This window comes from Protopterus annectens, chromosome 12.part0, assembly GCF_019279795.1.
Source record: "Protopterus annectens isolate FY-2018-M chromosome 12.part0, PAN1.0, whole genome shotgun sequence".
Taxonomy (NCBI): domain Eukaryota; kingdom Metazoa; phylum Chordata; order Ceratodontiformes; family Protopteridae; genus Protopterus; species Protopterus annectens.
Window position 1 is genome coordinate 299,698,085 of NC_056746.1, and position 21,193 is coordinate 299,719,277.

General features: G+C 40.9%; 1 protein-coding gene across 2 annotated transcripts in view; it reads right to left on the reverse strand.

The window, feature by feature from the left end:
• SNX16 (sorting nexin 16) overlaps window positions 1–21,193 on the reverse strand; it is a 696,777-nt gene that overhangs the window by 633,076 nt on the left and 42,508 nt on the right. For both annotated transcript variants that reach the window (XM_044089372.1, XM_044089373.1), the window contains exon 2: window positions 12,215–12,660. In XM_044089372.1, the coding sequence (XP_043945307.1) occupies window positions 12,215–12,583 (369 nt within the window). In that variant the 5' untranslated portion in view covers window positions 12,584–12,660. The remainder of the gene's footprint in view (window positions 1–12,214; window positions 12,661–21,193) is intronic.

Consider the following 21,193-nt stretch of genomic DNA (forward strand, 5'->3'; position numbering starts at 1 on the left):
ATTTGATAAAATATAAAATTTCATGTCCCAATTGTATTTTTTCATTATTAATCATAAGTGGAAAAAGTTAGGACATTATTATTAATATATGCTGGCATACAAAAAGTAAAAATATTTTTAAATTGCTGTTATGATGAGTGGTGTAAGACAGGGATGTTCAATGAGCTGTATGCATTTTGCATTAGTTATGCATGTGATAGTATGTATAATACATCACAAACTGAAGGACGTGTTGTCTATAACAACTGAAGGGTTAAGAATTCCAATTCTGTCAATATATGCAGATGACATTATCATAACTGCAACAAAATAAATTTGGATAAAAGTAGTAATAATTTGCACAAATGAGTCTCTTGACATGATATGGACAGCTTTAAATAATGAGAAAACTACAGGTTTTAGGTCATATAGTAAAAAAGAGGTATATATTTTTATAAATGAGTAAAACTTCTGTGTTAGCTACAAACTTTGGAATAAAAATTCAAGTAGAATGCAGTAAAAGAAAGAACTGTCTTTTCTGGAGAACATATAAACTATGATTCAGAAGACAGGTTTATTTGATAAATTCAGTACCGATGAGAAAAAGAGCATACTTAGCAAATGTATTTATGTTGTCAACAGTAGTTGAATTATTGCAGATATATATTTTTTTCATGTATATGGGGTTCTGGATGAAACTCAGTAAAAAAGAAGTTTAGGGTTAAATTAACCCAGTGGTGTATGCTGCTTCATTAAATTTGTACAAAGTATTAAAGTGGATAAATGAAAAAGAGGAGAGATTAGTACTAAACCTATATAAATAGGAGTATGATAAATTTTGGGGTATGGTAAAACGGAGTAAAAGAGGAGAAATAAAATGTTACCAAGAAGAAATATTTTTGCAGAAAATAAAAACCTGATGATAATCAAAAGACAGAAAAGTATGGTATAACAATGTAATGATAAAACATTACTATGTAAAACCATGGGAACATCTAACAGATGAAAAATTAAAGCTGTAAAAATAAGACGCAAATGGTGTAACCAGAAGGTCAAGATTTTTTTGTGGAGACTGGCAACAGAAACTGCCAGTAAAAATATGCCATATGTGATGCTCCTCCACTGGCCCAGTAATCAAGGAGCCTCAATCCTCACCACTGGCAACAGTGAGGGACATGCACAATGGGAGGAATACAAGTACACACACACACAGTAAAGTGCAATTTCCCTCAAGAGCCCACAGAGATCACATTCAGTCTGGGGATGGTTTCTCCCTCTTTCTCCAGATCCCCAATAAGACACCCCACTGGCACAGCTATAGGGTTAAGATTTCAGCTGAGGGTTCAAGCTGAAACCTCCAACACCCTCAATGTCCAACCAGTGCTTTGTGTCCCTGCCCAAGTAGCTGACACACATACACACACACTTTGAGAGTTCATTTATACATAACACACACACACACACACCTGGGGAAGGCTGGCACAGGTTTACTAGCTATGCCCCTTCTGCCATGAATACAAGATAGTCATCAGTGCCACCTACATATCAGCTACTATAAAGGCCCTTAGAGGGTAACCAATCCTATTGTGTAATGTTACTATTATCCAAATGGTAAGTGTGACCAAGACTAAGGGTATTTAGGAGTGGCCTGTACAGTGTCACCAAATACATATGCAAGTACTCCAAGAGTTTAAATATCTCTAAACAAACCAGTCACAATTAAAAGGTTTAAATAAATTTAATAATAATAAATAATAAAACAAAAAATACTCAGTAACTACAGAGTTCAGAATCACAGGAAATATTTTAAAACAACATTGCAGGACAGTCTCAAATAAATACAGAAAACATCTAGACTAATCTTTACTATATTTCTATCTATAGCTAAAAGATACTATGCCTTAAATAACTTACTTACAGAGCAAAGCAACTGCAGATGATGGGTGTTTCTAGGCCCAAGACAAGATACAAAATGTACAGTCTCTCAGAGAGAGTTCTTAAATTAATAATCAGGTTAGCTCGGATGACATCACTATGTCACCTGACTTCAGTTCCCAAGCTATACAGATACTTAGAATTTAACACCTCTGTGTCAAAAATACAGCTCTCTCAGATGTGTGCAGCTGCTAGGAAGTCAGTGCAATAAATTTTACATTTCAAACCTAGTAATTATTTCTGTTTCAAGACAAGACAATAGAAAAACCTCTAGCTCTAGATATTGTGTCTGCCTGCTGCACTGAAACTGAGATAACACAACTGTAAAACACTTTGTTTTCAACTTATTTTCTTGAAGTTTTGCAAGTTAACTCTATGTTCCAGCTTCTACTATTAAACAATACATTTGCACAGGTATATAGTTTATATACATTTCTTCTCTTTTCCAGTATGGTACAATGTGGTTAAATTTTTGAAGCTCAATACCTAACATACAGTTCTCTTACAACTGATATTAATATTCACAAATCACATAAATTCCAGACAGCTGGCCTGGCAGTGTCACACCATACATAAAGAACATTGGTTAAATAGGTTTACACCATCAAGAAGAAACTACTGAACATGCACTTCTGAAATGTAAAAAAAAAAACTATGGGGAAAACCAAGTAAAGAAGATGGTTTTCAAAGATATAAAGAAGTGGATAAAATAAACATAGATATGATTAAATATGCATATTACAAGAACAGAAGTAAAGAATTTGTTAAAAGAATAGATAAAAACAATTTTATGTTATATGGGCTATATGGAATGACAAATACATGATGTTATGTTTAATGATAAATGGATTTCAGCAACAATATTAAGTAAATTCAGATGGTGGTTATGGAAACAAAAAGGAGTGGGGATTTAATAAGGATGAAAACTTGGTAGAATTGTAAAAGAAATTATGAATATGTGTAAATAGATTTCTATATGACATGAACCAGAGAAGCAACCAAAAGTCAAGAAAAAAACAAAACCCCTAACTGGGCACTTATCTGCAACTTCAGGGAACCAGCAAACAGGAGGCAGGCATTCTGACTGATGATTGAGGGATGTATTCTGACTAGTGGCTCAGTATAGGATATTTAAATCATTACAAGACTTAAATTAATGTTTGGGGTAAGTAACAAATACACTATTATTCTAAGACAGGTTAGGGAAATCATGGAGCAAAACCAAAAATGTTGTCAACAAAGCTGATATATCTAAGAGTAGAGACAATTATTAAACATCTATCCCGTAGGAAAAACATGGTGTCATCTACCTATAAACTGATCACCCTCATTAAATATGAGCCACTAAATTTTGGGATCAACAGGGAATCTCACTTACAGAAGAACAGAAACATAGTGCAATCAGACTCACTAATAGGTTGACTCCCTTCAAAAAGTCATTATACACTCAATTAATGATAAACAACAACAACACCTACTATATTCCAGCTATTCTAAACAAGTTAAGTCCCAGTACCTCTCCAGCCTGCCCATGTTGCTCATTTCCACAAGCGAATATCTTGCATGTCTTGTGTTTTTGTAAATAGTCCCATGAGCTTTGTTGCTCCCAAGTGCACTTGAAGAAAATGGCTGCCATAAGTCAAACTTATGAAGGACAGCCATTTCCCAAGATATCACAGACATTAAATTTATGAAGCTTGAGTTTCACATCTTAATTACCGTATGCTCACTAGTCAAGTTGTACATAAAAAACTGGCTAGACAGCACCAAAATCATTATGGGAAGGTGTTGGAGACATGACAACCAGATACATTTCCTCTCAAAAACTTATAAGAAGTGTTAATAAATGAACTTATCAAAAATCTTTGGAGAATTTTATTTGACCACATTCTTGTTGTCTAGACTAATATTTTGTAAACATAAATAACTAACTTGTGCATTCTCCATTTTTAGCCAGTGTAGTTTTTGGTACTATTCCACTGACACATTTCCTTCTCTTTTGCATCTACTTGAAATGGACCAAGTCCCTTGATGTATCTCGTTCATTCATGTTTTGGTGGCACTTTTATATATAGTGTATATAGTGAAGTTGAATTAAGCCCGTTAATGTTTGTGTTTTTGTTTTGCTTTTTGTAGATTATGTCTTACTGTACAGTTCACTGCCAGTTCTTTATTGTGTTTGTATATGAATATATAAATCAATAAAATATTACTAGTTGCAAAGGGGGGGGGTTGATTGGCCTGCTTTGTTGTTTAACCTCTAATGTATCTGCAGGGGTCTACTTCATAACACTGAAATTTCATAACGTTGAATTTCATAACATTGACACCACAACATCTAAACCCAAATACATTGAAAGCTCAGAACATTGAAAGAGTGCTTCATAACATTGAAAACTACAATGCATATGAAAATAACATCCTCTCCACCTACACCACCACCTAACAAAACACACTTCTACTACATTTCTGCATGGGGGGACAAGCCCCCTGCACCCCACCATGTGAGGGGTTCTGCCCAACCCCCCCCCCTGTAAATTAAATATACCAACTCCAAAATCGCAATACAGTGGAAAAAATGTCCTAAGGACTGTGTAACCTCTTTAGTGCAATCTTGGAGTTGGTATATTTAATTTACAGGGGGGCTTGCCCCCTGCAGAAACGTAGCAGAAAGTGTGTTTGCTAGTTAGGTGGAGGGGATCTTGTATACTTGTGCAATGTAGTTTTCAATGTTTTGAATTTTCGATGTTATGGTCTCAATGTTATGAAATTCAACTTTATGAAATTCCAATGTTATGAAGTAGACCCATCTGCAGACATCATTGCCCTACTTTACTGGGCTGCACTGGACATTACCTCAAAACTAAAACCCTCTACATCTGAGAAGTGTTGTTCATTCTGTAGGAGAGATGCACACTGTTGAGAAGTGATTTTCTTTTTGACAGTTTCAGGGATTTGCACAATCTGGTTCTTTAAAAAACCCTGTGAAGTGTGGTCACCTCTGACACTTGTCCTCTTAGCATCGGATGAGCATTAGTATTCAGCTGAGCACACTGACACACTCATATGAACTGAGCACAGATGCAGGTCAGCTGCACATGTACAAGTGAAGATGTGTGCACCTGACACCTGCAGTGAACCATATCACTCATGGAGGAGTTCCCTCTTGCAGTACACATATTGCTAGGTTCTTCCTCCACTTGTCCCAGTTGAGGGTATTCACAGCCCAAGTCTAATCCTTGCTGTGATCTTTAAATCTGTACTGTAACTACTGCTATTATAGAGCAAATTTATATAGTCGTGGTGATCAAGAAACCACTTTTGAACTCGTAATTTGCTGCCTGCTGCAGGCATTCTAGCTTGAGCCCAGCTGTAGCTTTAGCCTATGGATGATCTCATTACTGTATTAAAGCTGTTGTTGTGGCACCAGAGCCAAATAATGTGTACTAAACTACTGTTGTGGTACAGAACCAAAATGATTTGTGCTAAGCTGCTGAACACAGCCAAGCTGGAAGCTTCACATATCTGTTAGTTGTTGCTATTCATTTTACTAACTAGTATCTCTCATTTACCGATACTGTACATTGTTTAGCCTACTGTTCTAGTACATAGACTCTTTCTACAAATTCACTTCATTAGCAGTACTCCCCATTTCCCCAGGCAAAAATATCATAAAGTGATTTTTCTTGAGGAACAACATCAGGATTCTGACAATCCCAGTCTGAAGTCAAGACTCATTTTCAGAGGAAAGTCTGTCCTCTCCAGCTCCATAAGAGCTTTCCTTTTCTATGACAAGCTCAAGATGAAGGATGCATTTTTTTGTGTGGGAATACATGGATGTTCCCCCAGACTGAGGGAATATTAGAATATGCTGCAGGTGGATTTATTGCAATGCTACACCAATTCCTCCTATTATGTTAGCCTTGGAGGATTAGTCAAATGCAACCTGCAATAACCCTGATCCTCAGCCTTCATCCCTAAAAAAGGGGCAGAACACTTACTTTACTAATACAAACAAGGTAATGTGTTAGAATAAACTGGAAAAAGGAAATTATAAGTGTCAGGTATTGACAGCTTGTGGGACTGTTATTCTTCCACAATTCCTTCAGATGGTAGGTCCTGTCCAAATCCTACAATTTCTAAGCTGCCTCAGGTATCTAAACACGATTTGAAGGAAGACCGTGTATGATTATACAGATACTGCACCTAGAGCCAGTATTGCTGCTACTGTTTTGAGAAGATATGCATGGGTTGGTACTCAAAGTTTTCTGATGATTTAAGTTGTGATTTTAAACTCTACTATAGATGTGGAAGTTTTGTTTGGCCCTGTTGCTGTACTGGTTCTCAAAGAGTTTGACAACAAAGGGTTACTAACATTTTTCAAGCCCCGCATTACAAGACTTCCACAACAGGGCCAGCTATCTTGTGGAGTGTACATTGGTGGTTTAGGATGGTCACTGTTGATGCAAAACACTGACCCCATATACAAAAATAGGTGAAAAAATGGGTTTGATGTTGATGCAGAGTCTACAAATGGGGGAGTGGAAATTCATTACAACTTTGCCAGCACAGCTGGGCCTCATACAAAATTGTGCATTACTGTTAAGTATCCAAGTCAGAGCCATATGAAGGGTGGGGTACAGAGGGTAGCTACATCATACTCAAACAGTAAGGGGCACCGAACAGGCTGAAAACTTACAAAATGTCTAACTGCTGCACTTGACTAATAGGTTGCAGTACAACAATTCATTGCTACATTATAGAAAAAAACAATACAACAGCTTCTAAGCCATGAATGAACTGTATGGTTACTAATGGGGGGGGGGGGTCTGCTGCTACAACTCTGACTGTTAACTTGGCTGTCCACTGTAATACTGTGGTCAAAGGCCATGTACACAGTGTACTAAAAAAAGAGAGTAAAACTTGTACATACAGATCATCTTATTGTTTAAATTGAAATAATCCCACAGTCCATTCCAATTCCAAAATTACTCTAGGATACAAACATATTTTCATCAAACAAAAGTGGTCCATGCAAATGTGAAATCACAGAAAAGCACTTAATACAAAGCAAGTCTGCTGCATAACCACAAATGTCAATTATTAAATAACCTTAGGCGAAGCAAAAAAGCCCAGTAGACTATCAGACTTAAATGGAATTTATTAAACCAAGCAATAAAACACTTTATGTGGTGCTGCGGTAGCGTTGTCGTCTCACAGTAAGACGTTGCCATGTTCAATTCTCCGAGCGTCTTCTGTGTGGCGACATGCGTGAATGGGCATTACTTCGTTGAAGGTTGTGCGTCAGGCCCGGCATGTCAGCACGTAAAAATCTGCCAATCATTAGCAGACCTAACAGGGAAAAAGCTGAAAGACACAATAACAACATTAACGCCACATGTATACGTTTTCATTTCAACAAACTTCCTCAGATGTGGGATGATGATGTTAAAACCAGTTTATATAACCTAAAGGGCTATGATGCCTTCTATTCAATAAAACTGGCTTCCTGAGTTTGGTCAGCCACAGCAGGGCTGAGATAATCCAAACCCCACCAACAGAAATTTATTTCTATAAAACTTCCACTCTTGTACACTGAAGCAGCAAGAACAAGTGTGCCCTTCCCACAAGAGTGGAAGTTTTATAGAAAGAAATTTCTGTTGGTGGGGTTTGGATCCTCTCAGCCCTGCTGTGGCTGACCAAACTCAGGAAGCCAGTTTTATTGAATAGAAGGCATCATAGCCCTTTAGGTTATATAAACTGGTTTTAACATAGTCATCCCACATCTGAGGAAGTTTGTTGAAACAAAAACATATACATGTGGCGTTAAAGTGTTTTTGCTTGGTTTAATAAATTCCGTTTGTTAAGTCTGTTGATGGTCTACTGGGCTTTATTGCTTTGCCTAAGGTCACTTGTGTTGGTTTCGTGGTGGTTTTCAGTGACCTTGTGGATATATTTTGTTTACAAAATTATTAAATAAAACTGAATGGAATATTTTTTTAACTCGTACACTTGCTCAAATTCTCCTTAGTCACAAATCAGCTGTGCCCTGACTTGGCCTAAGCTGGCACTATATAGACAGACAACCATTTCAGCAAGTGAGCACAACTCCAAATACATTCACTCAGAGCAGACGGAGCACAGTCATGCATTACCCACCACCACAAGGAGAATTACACTAAAACACTAAGCCTTTCCTACTTTACTTGGACCATGGAAATCTAAACATCTAACTTGTAGAATTATCAATAATTTCTGCTGGCTAAGTTTCTTAATTTACTTTATACAGAAATATATTTACACGATTAAAAAAATCACCACTTATTATGGAAAGTCACTACCATCCCACAAAGCTGTGGGTTCTCATACAGATGACTGTATTAAGTGGGGGCCCTAGCATGGAGGGATGTAAAGGGCTCGTCTCCCACTTCCTTCAGGGTTGGTGTGTTCCAACTAAGTGGCCCTCACCGAAATGGTCTACATCATTCAATTATTTGCACCACAGACATCAACACTATGTGCTGAAATAGTACAGTTAGTTGCCATATGAAATGATGACAATTTCAATAAACAGATGCATTTCTTTTTACCACATGCAAGCCAGGACATTTGATAACATCCAACATTCTTCTGCATATCCAACAGGGAAGACCTTTCTGTTCACCCCAACATGAATAATAATGCACGAGATGTCACCAGAAAAAGAAAAACATACTAATAATGCCAGATATTCACAAGCGGTTTCATAGCTACTAACATTCTTCACTAATCCATTTCCCCTATGTTTTGTAGACTCCCAACATGACAAGGACACTCCTCAAGCTCACCATTTCATCTATCTGGGAGCTCAACCCGATGGAAAAATTACAAATTAATGGTAAGCACAGAGAAAAGCCCCCTGTACCCAACCATACAAGAGGCTTTTCCCACAATGCCATTCCTTACCTATATATACTAAATTGAAGGTCACATGGACTACAGAGAAAAAAAAATGTCACTGAAACTGAATCACTGCATCATACTAACAGAAACCACACCAATGAAGACATCATATGGAAAACCACACCAGTGACGGTTCTGTACCTTTAAAACATCTGAATTTCAATATTAATTTAATTAAAAAAAAAGAAGCAACAGAGATCTTACTTTCTCCGTTGGTTCACCTTCATGACCGAACCACGCCAACCATGGTTAAAACCCAGCATTACCTACACCCAGCCGTGTGTTACTGCTCGATCACAGTTCAAACAAATGTTGATATCTCTAGAACCAAAATTGTTACCAAATAACTGTAAACAAGATACTGTTCAGCACAAACTTATCCGTTAGAAAGCCATCATTCATTAGACTGTAGGTCTTAGGCTTGCTTTTATAAAAAAGTCACAAAAAACACAGTAAACAATCAGTTTTGCAATGTTCTGTCAACAGTTTACAATACCTCACTAAAATCTCAAAACTACACACAAGCCGTCAAGCAGAATTTTGCTCATGCAGCTGTGTGCTTCTGTAAATGACTACATGTTGTTTTATTTGTAGAGATATTTAATTTCTTTATATATGAAAGTCATGAAATTAAAAAGAAATATTGAACATATTTAGCTGTACTACATAGGGACAAATATCAATGCAGTTGTCCATCACACAAGTTTTAACATGAAATCTTAACAGCTTGCATACAGCATAGTGTTACAGTTGTTAACGTAAATAGGAGCAGGCAGCATTTGCCACCTGGAGGTGTCACTAGAATTTTAACAGTAGTAACTTCTCTATTTTCTACCATTTTGTTTTAGCCTTAGTCTGAATGTGTGAAATTCCACCATTTGCTGAAGCAAAACTGTATAAACGTAGACTAACACTACATATGGATTTCAAAGCACAATTTAACAGAAATGTAAGGAAAATAAGAACAGAGGAAAAAAGCTGTAACTTTTTTCAAATATACAAAAGCACTTTACACAAGACGGCAACCCCATTAACCAAGTTTAAGACTCATTTACAGTGTGACACTGATCTATTTTCAGTTCCCACTTTATCCAATTCAGGATCACAAGAAGTTGAAGTTTATTCTGGCATGCAGTGTGCCAAAGAAATCAATCCTGCAGAGGATGACAGACCAACATTGTTAAAACACACACCATACATCCCTAGGTGCAGCATGAAAATTGTGAAATCATCTACTGGACTTTTAGGGATAGAAGCAACAACTTCAGTCCTCAATAAATCATACAGATGCAAACTTCACAGAGAAAGCATCACAGCCAGCGGTAACCACTTCAAACATATCCAATAAAGAATAACTGCAAACTAGAGCAACTATAAAAAGAGAGGGACAAGCAGCAACATTATTCCACCATCTCTCTGTAATAAGTTTATACATAGAATACTAAATGCTATGCATCTTCTTCTGTACAAGTACAATATTTCATGAAAAAGCACATTTGCAATAACATTTACAAACGGTGGCAACTAAACTGCAGGGACCGATTCAGATGAAGTGATGGAATTACACACATCTGGAAAGATGCAAGAAAAGACCAGGCACAATCTGATCCAATGATGTACTGATGTCAAAGATGCAAAAATCTAAAGTCAGAACCCAACATAGTTCCCATTAGATATCCACATCACAAATGCTCCTCTACAACAATCCTGGTGCAACAATGTTAAGACTAATGGCAGTAATACTTAGTGATGCACCACATTAGTCAGATATTACCAATGTTTGCAGTTCCAGCTAACTAAAGTCTCTGCCTTACACCCATTAAAGTGTTTGATAGGCTCCTCCGCAACCCCCACAACCCCCAAAAAGAATAAAATAACTGGCAATTTAAGTTACTGCAGTAATAAAAAGAAAAAAAAGTTATATTTTTTGTATAAAAAGTCTGACCGCACCAAGTTTGGATTATGAAAACAAAACGCACAACAGAAAATACAAGATAATTAACAACTTACTGATCGGAGATTCTTTAAAGACAAAATAAAATACTACAACTTTTACAATGTTTTCTACACACTTTACCTAATTAAAACCAATTTCTACATCAGACTGTAATCAAAATATGTATTATAAGTGGATACAAACTGTATTAACTCAGCTTGATTTGTATTACACATCCTTGCATGCACTATTCAGCCATTTTTCTTTTACCATACATGCATGTGTGTATGTATAGATATATAGATATATATATATATATATATATATATATATAGAGAGATATATATATATATATATATATATACACACACACACACACACACACACACACACACGTATGTACATATATTATATATGTGTAAATATATATATATATATATATATACATATATATATATATATATATACATACACACACACACACACACACACACACACACACACAGATTATATATCTATATATATATATATATATATATATATCTCTATATATATATATATATATATATATATATATATAGGTGGCTGCGGTGGTGCAGCGGTTAGTGTTGCCACCACACAGCAAGAGGTTCTCCGGTTCGATCCTCGGCTGGGGTGCCTTCTGTGCAGAGTCTGCGTTTCCTCCGGGTGCTCCAGTTTCCTCCCACATCCCAAAGACATGCTGTAGGTGGATTGGACACTCCAAATTGGCCCTAGGTGTGAGTGTGTGCCTTCTGTAGAAGGTTAGGTGCCGGGCTAGGGAAGGAATTCGGTTGGCCGTTACTGTGGCTTCGCTATTTCCGACACTGTTGTGGAAAGTTATGGGTTGGGATCAGGTAAGTGTGGGATTGTGTGGACGTGAGAGTTAGTGCAGGGTAGGCGAGTTAGGGTTAGGGTGCAGGTGAGTGTGCAATAGTGATGGACCTTAGGGTTAGGGTTAAGGTAAGTGGATGGATAGTAGTGTACATACAGTTTAGTGTAGGGTTAGATGTAGGATTTTAAGTGTATGTGTGTGGATTGCTGTTGTTTGTTTGGGGTGTGTGTGTGTGTGTGTGTGTGTGTCAGAACAGCAAATTTTTTCTGTGGGAAAAAATTTGCTGTTCTGCACGTTTGACATTTCCAGCGTTCGCTGAATAGGGGTCGATATTAGAACATTCGAAGTTGTAAAACTTCGATGTTCTAATATAGACCCACAATCCCAGGCCTCTTCGGTAACAATCAATCAGTGACTTCACCAGACAAATAAATGGAACAGACACTTTCTATAAATAAGTCCTAGACCCTAAACTAGTTATCTTAGAAACAAATGCCAATTAAAAAAAAAAAAAAAAAGTAAATACTGCTTAAAAAAATTAATACTGTTAAGCTTTGAATTTAACTTACAGTAAATTTTGCTCGTTCTTCCATCACCTCATACCCCAAAATGGTAGGTGTGGCTGGTCTTTCTTCCCAGTTGGATGCTTCCATGTCTTGCACAGCCATCTCAGGACCAATATTATACTGAATGGATGGATTCACACCATTGAGCTTAGTCTGAATACGAGGGCTACTACAAACAGAAGTGGGGCTCACATGTTCTGCTACAACTGATGCTGTACAGATTCCTGTACTGAGGTCCTCAGGCTGACCTTTCGATGAACTGGAATTAGTAGACATACTCCCAAATGAAGAACTTCTGCGTGTCCTACTTCGATTAGAATTAGGAGAATCATTTCCTAAAGGGACTGGCAAAGGAACAAATGTGGCTGCCATAATCAGAAAGTTATCAAGATATTCCACAACAGGGTTTATATGAAGTCATCATCCACTTTTTCTTGTACTTCGATACCCTGCAGCAAAGTAAAAACTAAAAGTAAATACACATACACAGTTTCATAAATAAACTGTTATGAAGCTAAATATGTTACTTTGTTCACGAAAACAAGCTTGGTCTAAAAGAAGGTACATTAAGCAAATAGTTGTGTTAGTCCTGTGCTTTAAAGATCATTGACATAAGTTTTTAGTACACTGAGTTTTTCAATAAAAGTTTGCATGAGTTTTGTTTGTGATTAGATTCTACACCTCAAGCGAGCACTACAGACTATTATGTAAATGCAGCTGCCAATTATCTACTTCTCAAAAGATAAGTTTATCATCTAACTTACAATTTGTATTAATTTACATGCTTCAAACATGCAACATACAAACATTTACAGGAAGACAGTGTTACTGTCACAATAAACAAACAAAGACATGTAGCAAAATAATCACAACCTATATTTGAATTATGTATGATTATGCGATTTACTTGGAATCCAAAGCTACCAGCTCCCCTTCATAAGTAGGGGATATGTACAGTGGGCCTAACATGCACAATACCTGCATCAGATACAGTTTGTCATCACAATTCAGTTCTAAACTTAACCATTGTTACAAAGGACTGTTTTATATGAATTAAAACAGCCAAGCAAAACAAAAAATGGACTGACAAATCAATGGGCACAGATTATACAACACCATTTATAAATCTACATATTCTTAGTAACCCAAGAACCAATAGCAGCTTCTGTAAATATACATTTTTACCAATTTCATAAAATATAATGGCGGTTATGCAACATATGACCAAGATCACTGGCCAGAATGTCAAATGACCTAAAATCTAGGTCTCAAGTCCACCACACTACATGTAACCTGGTCTACCACAAGACTAAAGATTAAAAATGCTGAATGAACACAAATACTGTACCTAGCACCTGAAGCAGAAAAACAGCTTTACTCAAAAACCTGGGAAACCATGACAAAAGTAAAAATCTAAATCCACCTCAGTATGGCAACATGGGCAATCACACTACAGATTCCGAACTACTGTAACTGTCTTAACTGGAATCAAACAGAATATGATCCTCCCCGGACTCAGTCACCTAGATTACATTAATTTTCCCAAAGAATGTATTTTTGTATATCACGGGAAAAGTGCTTTCTTTTTAATGACAGAAAACAAGGCTGAACATGTACCCAATATAAGAGCTTATGCAGCTGTGCCACTCCTATGCAGCATTTTAAGTCCAAGGCACACTGTTGTAATTAATATCACAATACACTCTATACTGCAAGTAGACTCAAAAATGATGACATCGAACCCTATCACAGTTGTGCCCCACAATCATTTACTAATCAGAAAGTATGATTCAACTATGAAAGGACTGGTTCACAGGACTCTAGAAAGCCAAATTAACCATACTCACTGTAACCATCTGAAATGGTTAACAAAGCATATTCAGTCACTGAACCCATGTCCTCAAACTGACAAAACTTTTAGTTATGTACTCACCATAACTTTAGATGTTTGGGATCCATCTCGCCTACATTCTGTTCTGATGGGCTCGGAGCCGATCCCTCGGCACCAACTCGGCACGCTATGCTATAGAGCGAGGCCTCTTATTGGCTGAGCTATTTCTTATCCCAGGATGCACCACCACTAATCCCCCAGATCTTGTTTGTCCGCATTCATGCACACATGCACAACTTGTTTATATAACATTGTTAGACGTTTCAAGATGAAACGGGATTCGGACCTTCTGATATCCTCAGATCTCCAAGGAAGGGGGAAGGAGGGTGGGTTATTAGGAATGTAGGCGAGATGGATCCCAAACATCTAAAGTTATGGTGAGTACATAACTAAAAGATGTTATGTGATCCTATCTCGCCTACATTCTGTACTGATGGGACAGCGTCCCTAGCACCTAAATCCTGGGTGGCTCAATGGAAAACACTCCTGAGCACTGTGGAACCAAATGAAGCTCGTCCTCTAGATGCCACATCCAATTTGTAGTGGGAAATTGGAGTGTGCGGGGAAGACCATGTAGCTGCAGCACAAATGTCACTAATGGCAAGCTTAGAATGAAATGCTATCGAAGTAGCCATAGCCCTTGTAGAGTGAGCTTTAACAGGGGTGGTAAGCTCTGTTAGAATAAGAATAAGCTTGAGTAATACAGTCCCTGATCCATTTGGCAATAGTGACCTTTGTGACAGCTTTGCCCAGTTTATTGTCTGCAAAGGATACAAACAACTGATCTGTTTTTCTTGTTTGTTTGGTCCTGTCTAAATAAAAACGCAACTGCCTGTGGACATCTAGTGTGTGGAATATGAATTCTGCTTTGTTAGAATATTTTGGAAAAAAGACTGGAAGTTCCAACGATTGTTGTAAACAGAAACTGGAACAAACTTTAGGGACAAAGGAAGGATTTGGCCTGAGAGATACTCTGTCTTTGTGAAAAACCAAGTACGGGGGTTTTACTGACAAAGCTTGAAGCTCTGAAACTCTTCTGGCAGGAGTAATCGCCACCAGAAAAGCAGTCTTCCATGATAGAAACTTTAGATCACATGTAGCCGCCGGTTCAAAGGGGGAGGAAGTTAAGGCGCGTAACACCACATCGAGATCCCAAGGAGGTGCAGGATGAGAAATCGGAGGTCTTAACAGAGCAGCACCTTTCAAGAAGGTCTTACACAATCTGTTGCTCATTAAAGGTGGGTTTATGGATTCGTGAAAATTGGAAATCGCTGCCAATTGGACCTTGATTGAAAAGAGAAGTTAAAAATTTTAGTACTTCTGCCACGGGAACAGAGATGGGGTCCAGGCCCCGGAGTTGAGCCCAAATAGCAAATCTTTTCCATTTGCTAGAATACAGTTTCTTTGTAGCAGACTTATGGGCCGAAGATAATGTGTGTACAACCTCTGGATCCAATATAGGACTCCTGACTATAGTCGGAAGAGGAGGAGCCAAGCCGTCAATTTTAAGGTGTGCAGGGACTGGTGGAATAGTCCCGACTGATGAACCAAAAGGTCTGGGATCTGATCCAGGAACCATGGACCTTCCAGAGCATATTTCCGAAGATAGGGAAACCATACTTGACGAGGCCAGTAAGGAGCAACTAAGATCATCTTGCTCCCCAAGAGAGATGCCTTTTGGATTACCCTGGGAAGGAGAGGAACTGGAGGGAAGGCATAAAGCAAGCTGGTGGACCAAGGACGGGCTAGTGCGTCCATGGGGCTCTTCCCCGGAGCCGGGGTTAGGGAGAAGAATTCTTTGCACTTCGCATTTAGTGGAGTCGCGAAGAGGTCGCAACACGGAACTCCCATTTGTTGAAGATCTGACTTGCAACTGTCATGTTCAGAGACCATTCGTGAGGAGAGAGGATGGTTCTGCTCAGTCTGTCGGCTATCACATTGGACTTGCCCGGGATAGGAGTAGCCACTAGAAAGCGATTGGTCGAGACTGCCCATTCCCAGACTCTCATGGCCTCTCTGCAAAGAGGATAGGATCTGGTCCCTCCCTGTTTGTTCAGATACCAGACTACTGACATGTTGTCTGAGTGAACGGCAATTACGCCCTGAGGGAGATGATCGTGAAGGGCTTGAAGGGACAGAAGTACTGCCCTCATTTCTAGGATGTTGATGTGAAGTAGGGTCTCTTCCGGGTGCCATTTGCCTTGGACTGACCTGCCCAGGGAATGCCCCCCCCCACCCAGTCTGGGAGGCGTCCGCGGCCTGGAGGGCACTAGCCACCAGCGAAGGTCCTGTTTGCATGTTTCCGTGATCCATATGAGGTGACGGAGAGGGAGTTCCTGAAAGGACCACTGAGCTGAAAGAAGCCACTGGAGAATTCTCATGTGCAACCTTGCCAAGGGGACTAGAAGAACCGTGGCGGACATGGATCCCAATAGCTGCAGGACCATTCTGGCTGGGGCTTTGGACCTGGGAAGTAAGGCTCGAACTTGAGTCTGTATGGTTTGTATTCTGTCTGTAGGTAGATAGACCCGCATTCGGTTTGAGTCTCTCTCTACCCCTATGAATCTTATTCGTTGAGATGGCAGCAACACAGACTTTGGCCAATTGAAGGTGATTCCAAGGGAACTGCCCAGTGAAATAGTGGCTTGTAGGCTCCGCAGTAGTAGATGCTTGGAGGTGGCAGTTAGGAGCCAGTCGTCTAGATACGGAAACACCTGGAATCCTAGACTTCTCAGGTGAGCAGTCATGACTGCCAAGCACTTGGTGAACACCCTGGGGGCTGCAGTGAGACCAAAGGGCAGCGCGCGGAACTGAAAAGGACTGCCTCCTAGGCTGAAGCGCAGATGTCTCCTGGACACTTTATGTACCATGATATGGTAATAAGCATCCTTGAGATCTATGGAGCACATCCAAACACCTCTCTCCAGCAATGGGAGAATGATTTGTAGGGTGACCATTTGGAACTTGGACTTTCTGACTGAACGGTTTAGAATGCTGAGTTCCAAAATGGGTCTCAAGTCCCCGGTCTTTTTGGCACCAAAAAGAATCTTGAGTAAGTCCCTAATCCGATCTGGTCTGTGGGGACCGGTTGGATGACTCCTTTTTGCAGCAGCTTTGAAACTTCTGAGGCTGTAGTATCCCGTTGACTGGGTGGCAGGTCCGGGATTTTTTTGGACTGAGGTGGAGAATGAGAGAAGGGGATGGTGTAACCTCCGGCGATAATTCGAAGCACCCATCGGTCCTGAGTGATACCTTCCCAGGCTTTTAGGTGCTTCGAGAAACGACCCCCGACTGGCTCCGGAGCTGCACAGTTGGGCAATCCCTCAGGGACTGTGAAAGGCTGAAGAGCCACGAAAGGACTCGCGGTCTCCAGTGTTGCGAGGGCCTCTGCCGCCTCTGGGACGGCATCTTCCGGAAGAATTTCCCCCCTCCCCTGCCTCTGGAAGGGGGATCCTCCTGCTGAGAGGGGTAAGGCTTCTGAGATCTATGGAACCACATTTTCCCTCCTCTTTTAGCCTTGGGATAAGACCGAAAGGGAGTGGAAAATCGTGCCCCTACGGCAGTCAGAGTCTTACCCTCCTGTTCGCAGCGGGTCAGTGTGTCCTTTGCCTTGGGTCCAAACAGGGAGGACCCATCAAAGGGGGCGTCGGCAAAGGAAGACTTAAAGGCCTCCGCGAAATGACACAGGCGGAGCCAGGCTCGTCTCCGTAGAGCAATGCCTGTACCCGCTGCTCTACTCGCCCCTTCGGCTGCATACGAAATGAACCTCATGGACGAGTTTGAAATGGACGACAATGTAGCCAGCTGAGAGCCAACCGTCTGGGCCAGCTCCTCAGGCAGGTTACCCAAGAGGGTATCGGATAGTTCTTTAATCAGATCCCTCTGAAATCTAGTAAAGTGCATAAGGTAGGTCAAGGACCTTAATGTAAAGGCCGCTGAACTTAGGGTGCGCTTTCCGTACCGATCCATGTTCCTAGACTCCTTATTAGGAGGATGGATGGACGTCGAAGCCTCTGCCACATCTTGCTGGGTAGCAGATGCCACCACCAAAGCATCTACAGCCACACCTTTAGTTAGAAACTCTTTTTCAGGGGGTGCCGAGAGGAATTTATTCGGACGAGCAGGCACCGGTTCCACAGAGTCTGGGTGTTCCCACGCCCTTCGACAGATCAAATCCAAGAGCTCGAAGGGCGGAGACACCCAGGAGGCGGAGGGCTGAGCCCCGAAGGCCTTAAGGAACACCGACTCATCAGCAGAAGGAGGTTTGGACTGCCAGCCGCCTCGTTGTTTAAGGGCTTCCAGGATGTCTGCAAAGGAGACATCATCCGAGGACGACTTAGGGGACCCCTCTGCATCATCGAGATCAGTGTCTGATGTAAGAGACTCATCAGGGGAGTTAATGTGCTTCCTCTTGCACGATCTTTTCCTGGGGGGTTCTTCCGAAGAGGCTTCAGAAGGACCTCCAGGAGGGGGGGGGAACCCCAGTGGGGGTAACCTCAGGCCCCGGGGCTCCGCTGTCTAAGGACAGGGGGACTGCTAAAGACCCAGTCTCGGTATGCAGGGACGGAGCTGGGGAGACCGTGGAGGTAGCCAAAGAAGATTTGGCTAACGCACTCCTCATAGCCCTGAAGGCGGGACCACCAGAATCCTGGGAGGGTCCCACCTCCGTGGCCACAACAGTGGACGGCACTCCCGCCGCCGACGCACCAAGAGGGAGACTTGGGACCGAAAACATTAATCCCGAAGCATCCCCCCCAGGGCCGACGGAAGAAGTCCGTGTACTGAACTCCGACCCAAGAGCCGGAGTTGGAGTAAGGGTCGGACCAGACCCTAAAACCTCCACCGGTTCCACCAGCACCGGCTCCAACGGTGCAGAGGCTGTTGGAGGAGGAACCATAGTAGGGAGGTGGACCATCGGCTCCGAAGCCGAATGGGCTGGAGCCGAAACTAGCTTTTGGAACACCGGAGACTGGAAGAGTCTTAGGAGCACCCTGTCTATGTCCGAATCAGACATCCTGGATGATCTGGAGGATACCGATCGGGTCCGAACTGATTTCTCCATCGGCTCCAAAGGACTAGGGGACCGGCTCCGAATGGATTCTACCACTATCGGCTCCGAGGGAGATCTCAAGGCAATTTCCCTCGGTGCCGATAAGGACTTCGGCTCCAAAGGGGAAGAGTCTGAGCCGGTAACCCTTATCGGCTCCAATATCAGTGGAGCCGATGAAGGTGACCCGCCTCTCGATGCCCCAGTCCTCTGCTCCGAAACCAGAGGGGTCGAGGCTGGAGGCATCGAGGCAGACCGTTCCGCCCTCAGCTCCGAAGTCCGTGGAGCCGATGGAGAAGTCTGCCTAGGTTTTTTGGCAGTCGGTTCAGACAGACTTGTCGGAGCCGACGCTTTCTTCTTTTTTGAAGGAGAGGGAGACGAAGATAAAGCCTCCTCGAAGGATGGCTCGATTAATCCTTTAAGGATTAAATTTGTTTTTCCTCTCCTGGAGGACTCTTGATGAGAAGGCGTGACACACACTACATGATTCTTGTAGGTGCTTGGCGCCTAAACAGTAAACGCACGAGGAGTGGTAGTCCGTTATGGACATCTTAAAACCACACCTCGTGCATTTTTTAAACCCGGAGGGTTTATGTTCTTTGGACATGACTTAGCAATACAGTTATCTAAATAACACAAGAAAATTTTAAAGTATAAAGATTTTACACAAGAAAAAAAAAAACACAGAAAGAGAGGGTCAAGACCCTCTAACTAAAACGGGAACTTGACCCACTAATAAACGCTACAAATAAAGCTAGAATAGCAAAAGGGGAAGGCCCCTCTAAAACGGAAACCTTCCTTTAACAAAAACAACAATTTTCTCAACAGTAATCAGTAAATACACACTCGTATCACAAAATTAGCTGTTAAAACAGCTTTTGGGTTGAAAACTAGGAAATTCCCGACAGGAAAAGACTAAATAAATAGTACTTAGCCCAGCCAAGTTGAGACCACGTCTTAGCTTGTAAGCGGCAAACGAGATCTGGGGGATTAGTGGTGGTGCATCCTGGGATAAGAAATAGCTCAGCCAATAAGAGGCCTCGCTCTATAGCATAGCGTGCCGAGTCGGAGCCGAGGGATCGGCTCAGAGCCCATCAGTACAGAATGTAGGCGAGATAGGATCACATAACATCATGCATTAGAATCAGACATCAGTCAATGGAAATTTTTTTTTTTTTTTTTTTTTTTTTTTTAACACCTTCAAATCACAATCTTCTCAAAAAATCAGGAATAATTTGGTTGAAGCTTCAACCCCTGGCCATCAGTCAAATTACAAAGAACTTCAAACGGGCTGCTATAAGCAGATTCTGACTTCCAAGGGTGGTATTTATATTCACTGTGCTTATGTACAGCAGGAATTTGAGTAGGCTGTGCCAAAGAACAGCTTCTATGCAATTCACAAACAGCAGCTCAGCTTAGATGCAACTAGTTTTACTAGCTTGCAAAAATTTTAAGCAAATTCCAAAAATCTGTGCCATCATCTTTTGTAAGTTCTCACTTTTCCCTACCAGGTTGTGAATGTGCTTCACTGCTGTGTGCATATGTTTTACAAAAGGTGAAGCTGCAGATTTTCCATTCTGCAATCAGCAAAAACACCCACTTCAGCTTAGAAATCTCCTGGTGTGAGCTGCTTGCTTTGGCCAGACCGAAACAGTTTGAGCCTAGTGGCACTCACTGGATGAAAAGTAGATACAGGCAAAGGTAGAGACGTTTCAAATTTGCTGACAAATTCTTGCTAGATTTAGTGTGTGCAGAAATACAGTGCAGACTTTAGGGAGTTTGTATGGCTCACAGGCCAGGACTAGGGAAGATATGCATTCTTCCTTTACCTATGGATATGCATCATCTCCACTACACTTGCCATGGGGGCCTTCCAGAAATAAACTGGGGACACACTGGGTATCTTGGGCTTCTGCTTCAAGGAAGCTTCAGCAGTTCCTCTATACACTCTTGGCTCAAGTGATTCAGTATAGTTATCTGCCTATGTCACCTCAAGACATAGATCAAACTATGCAGGTCTTCTAAGACATTTCCCATTTTCCTA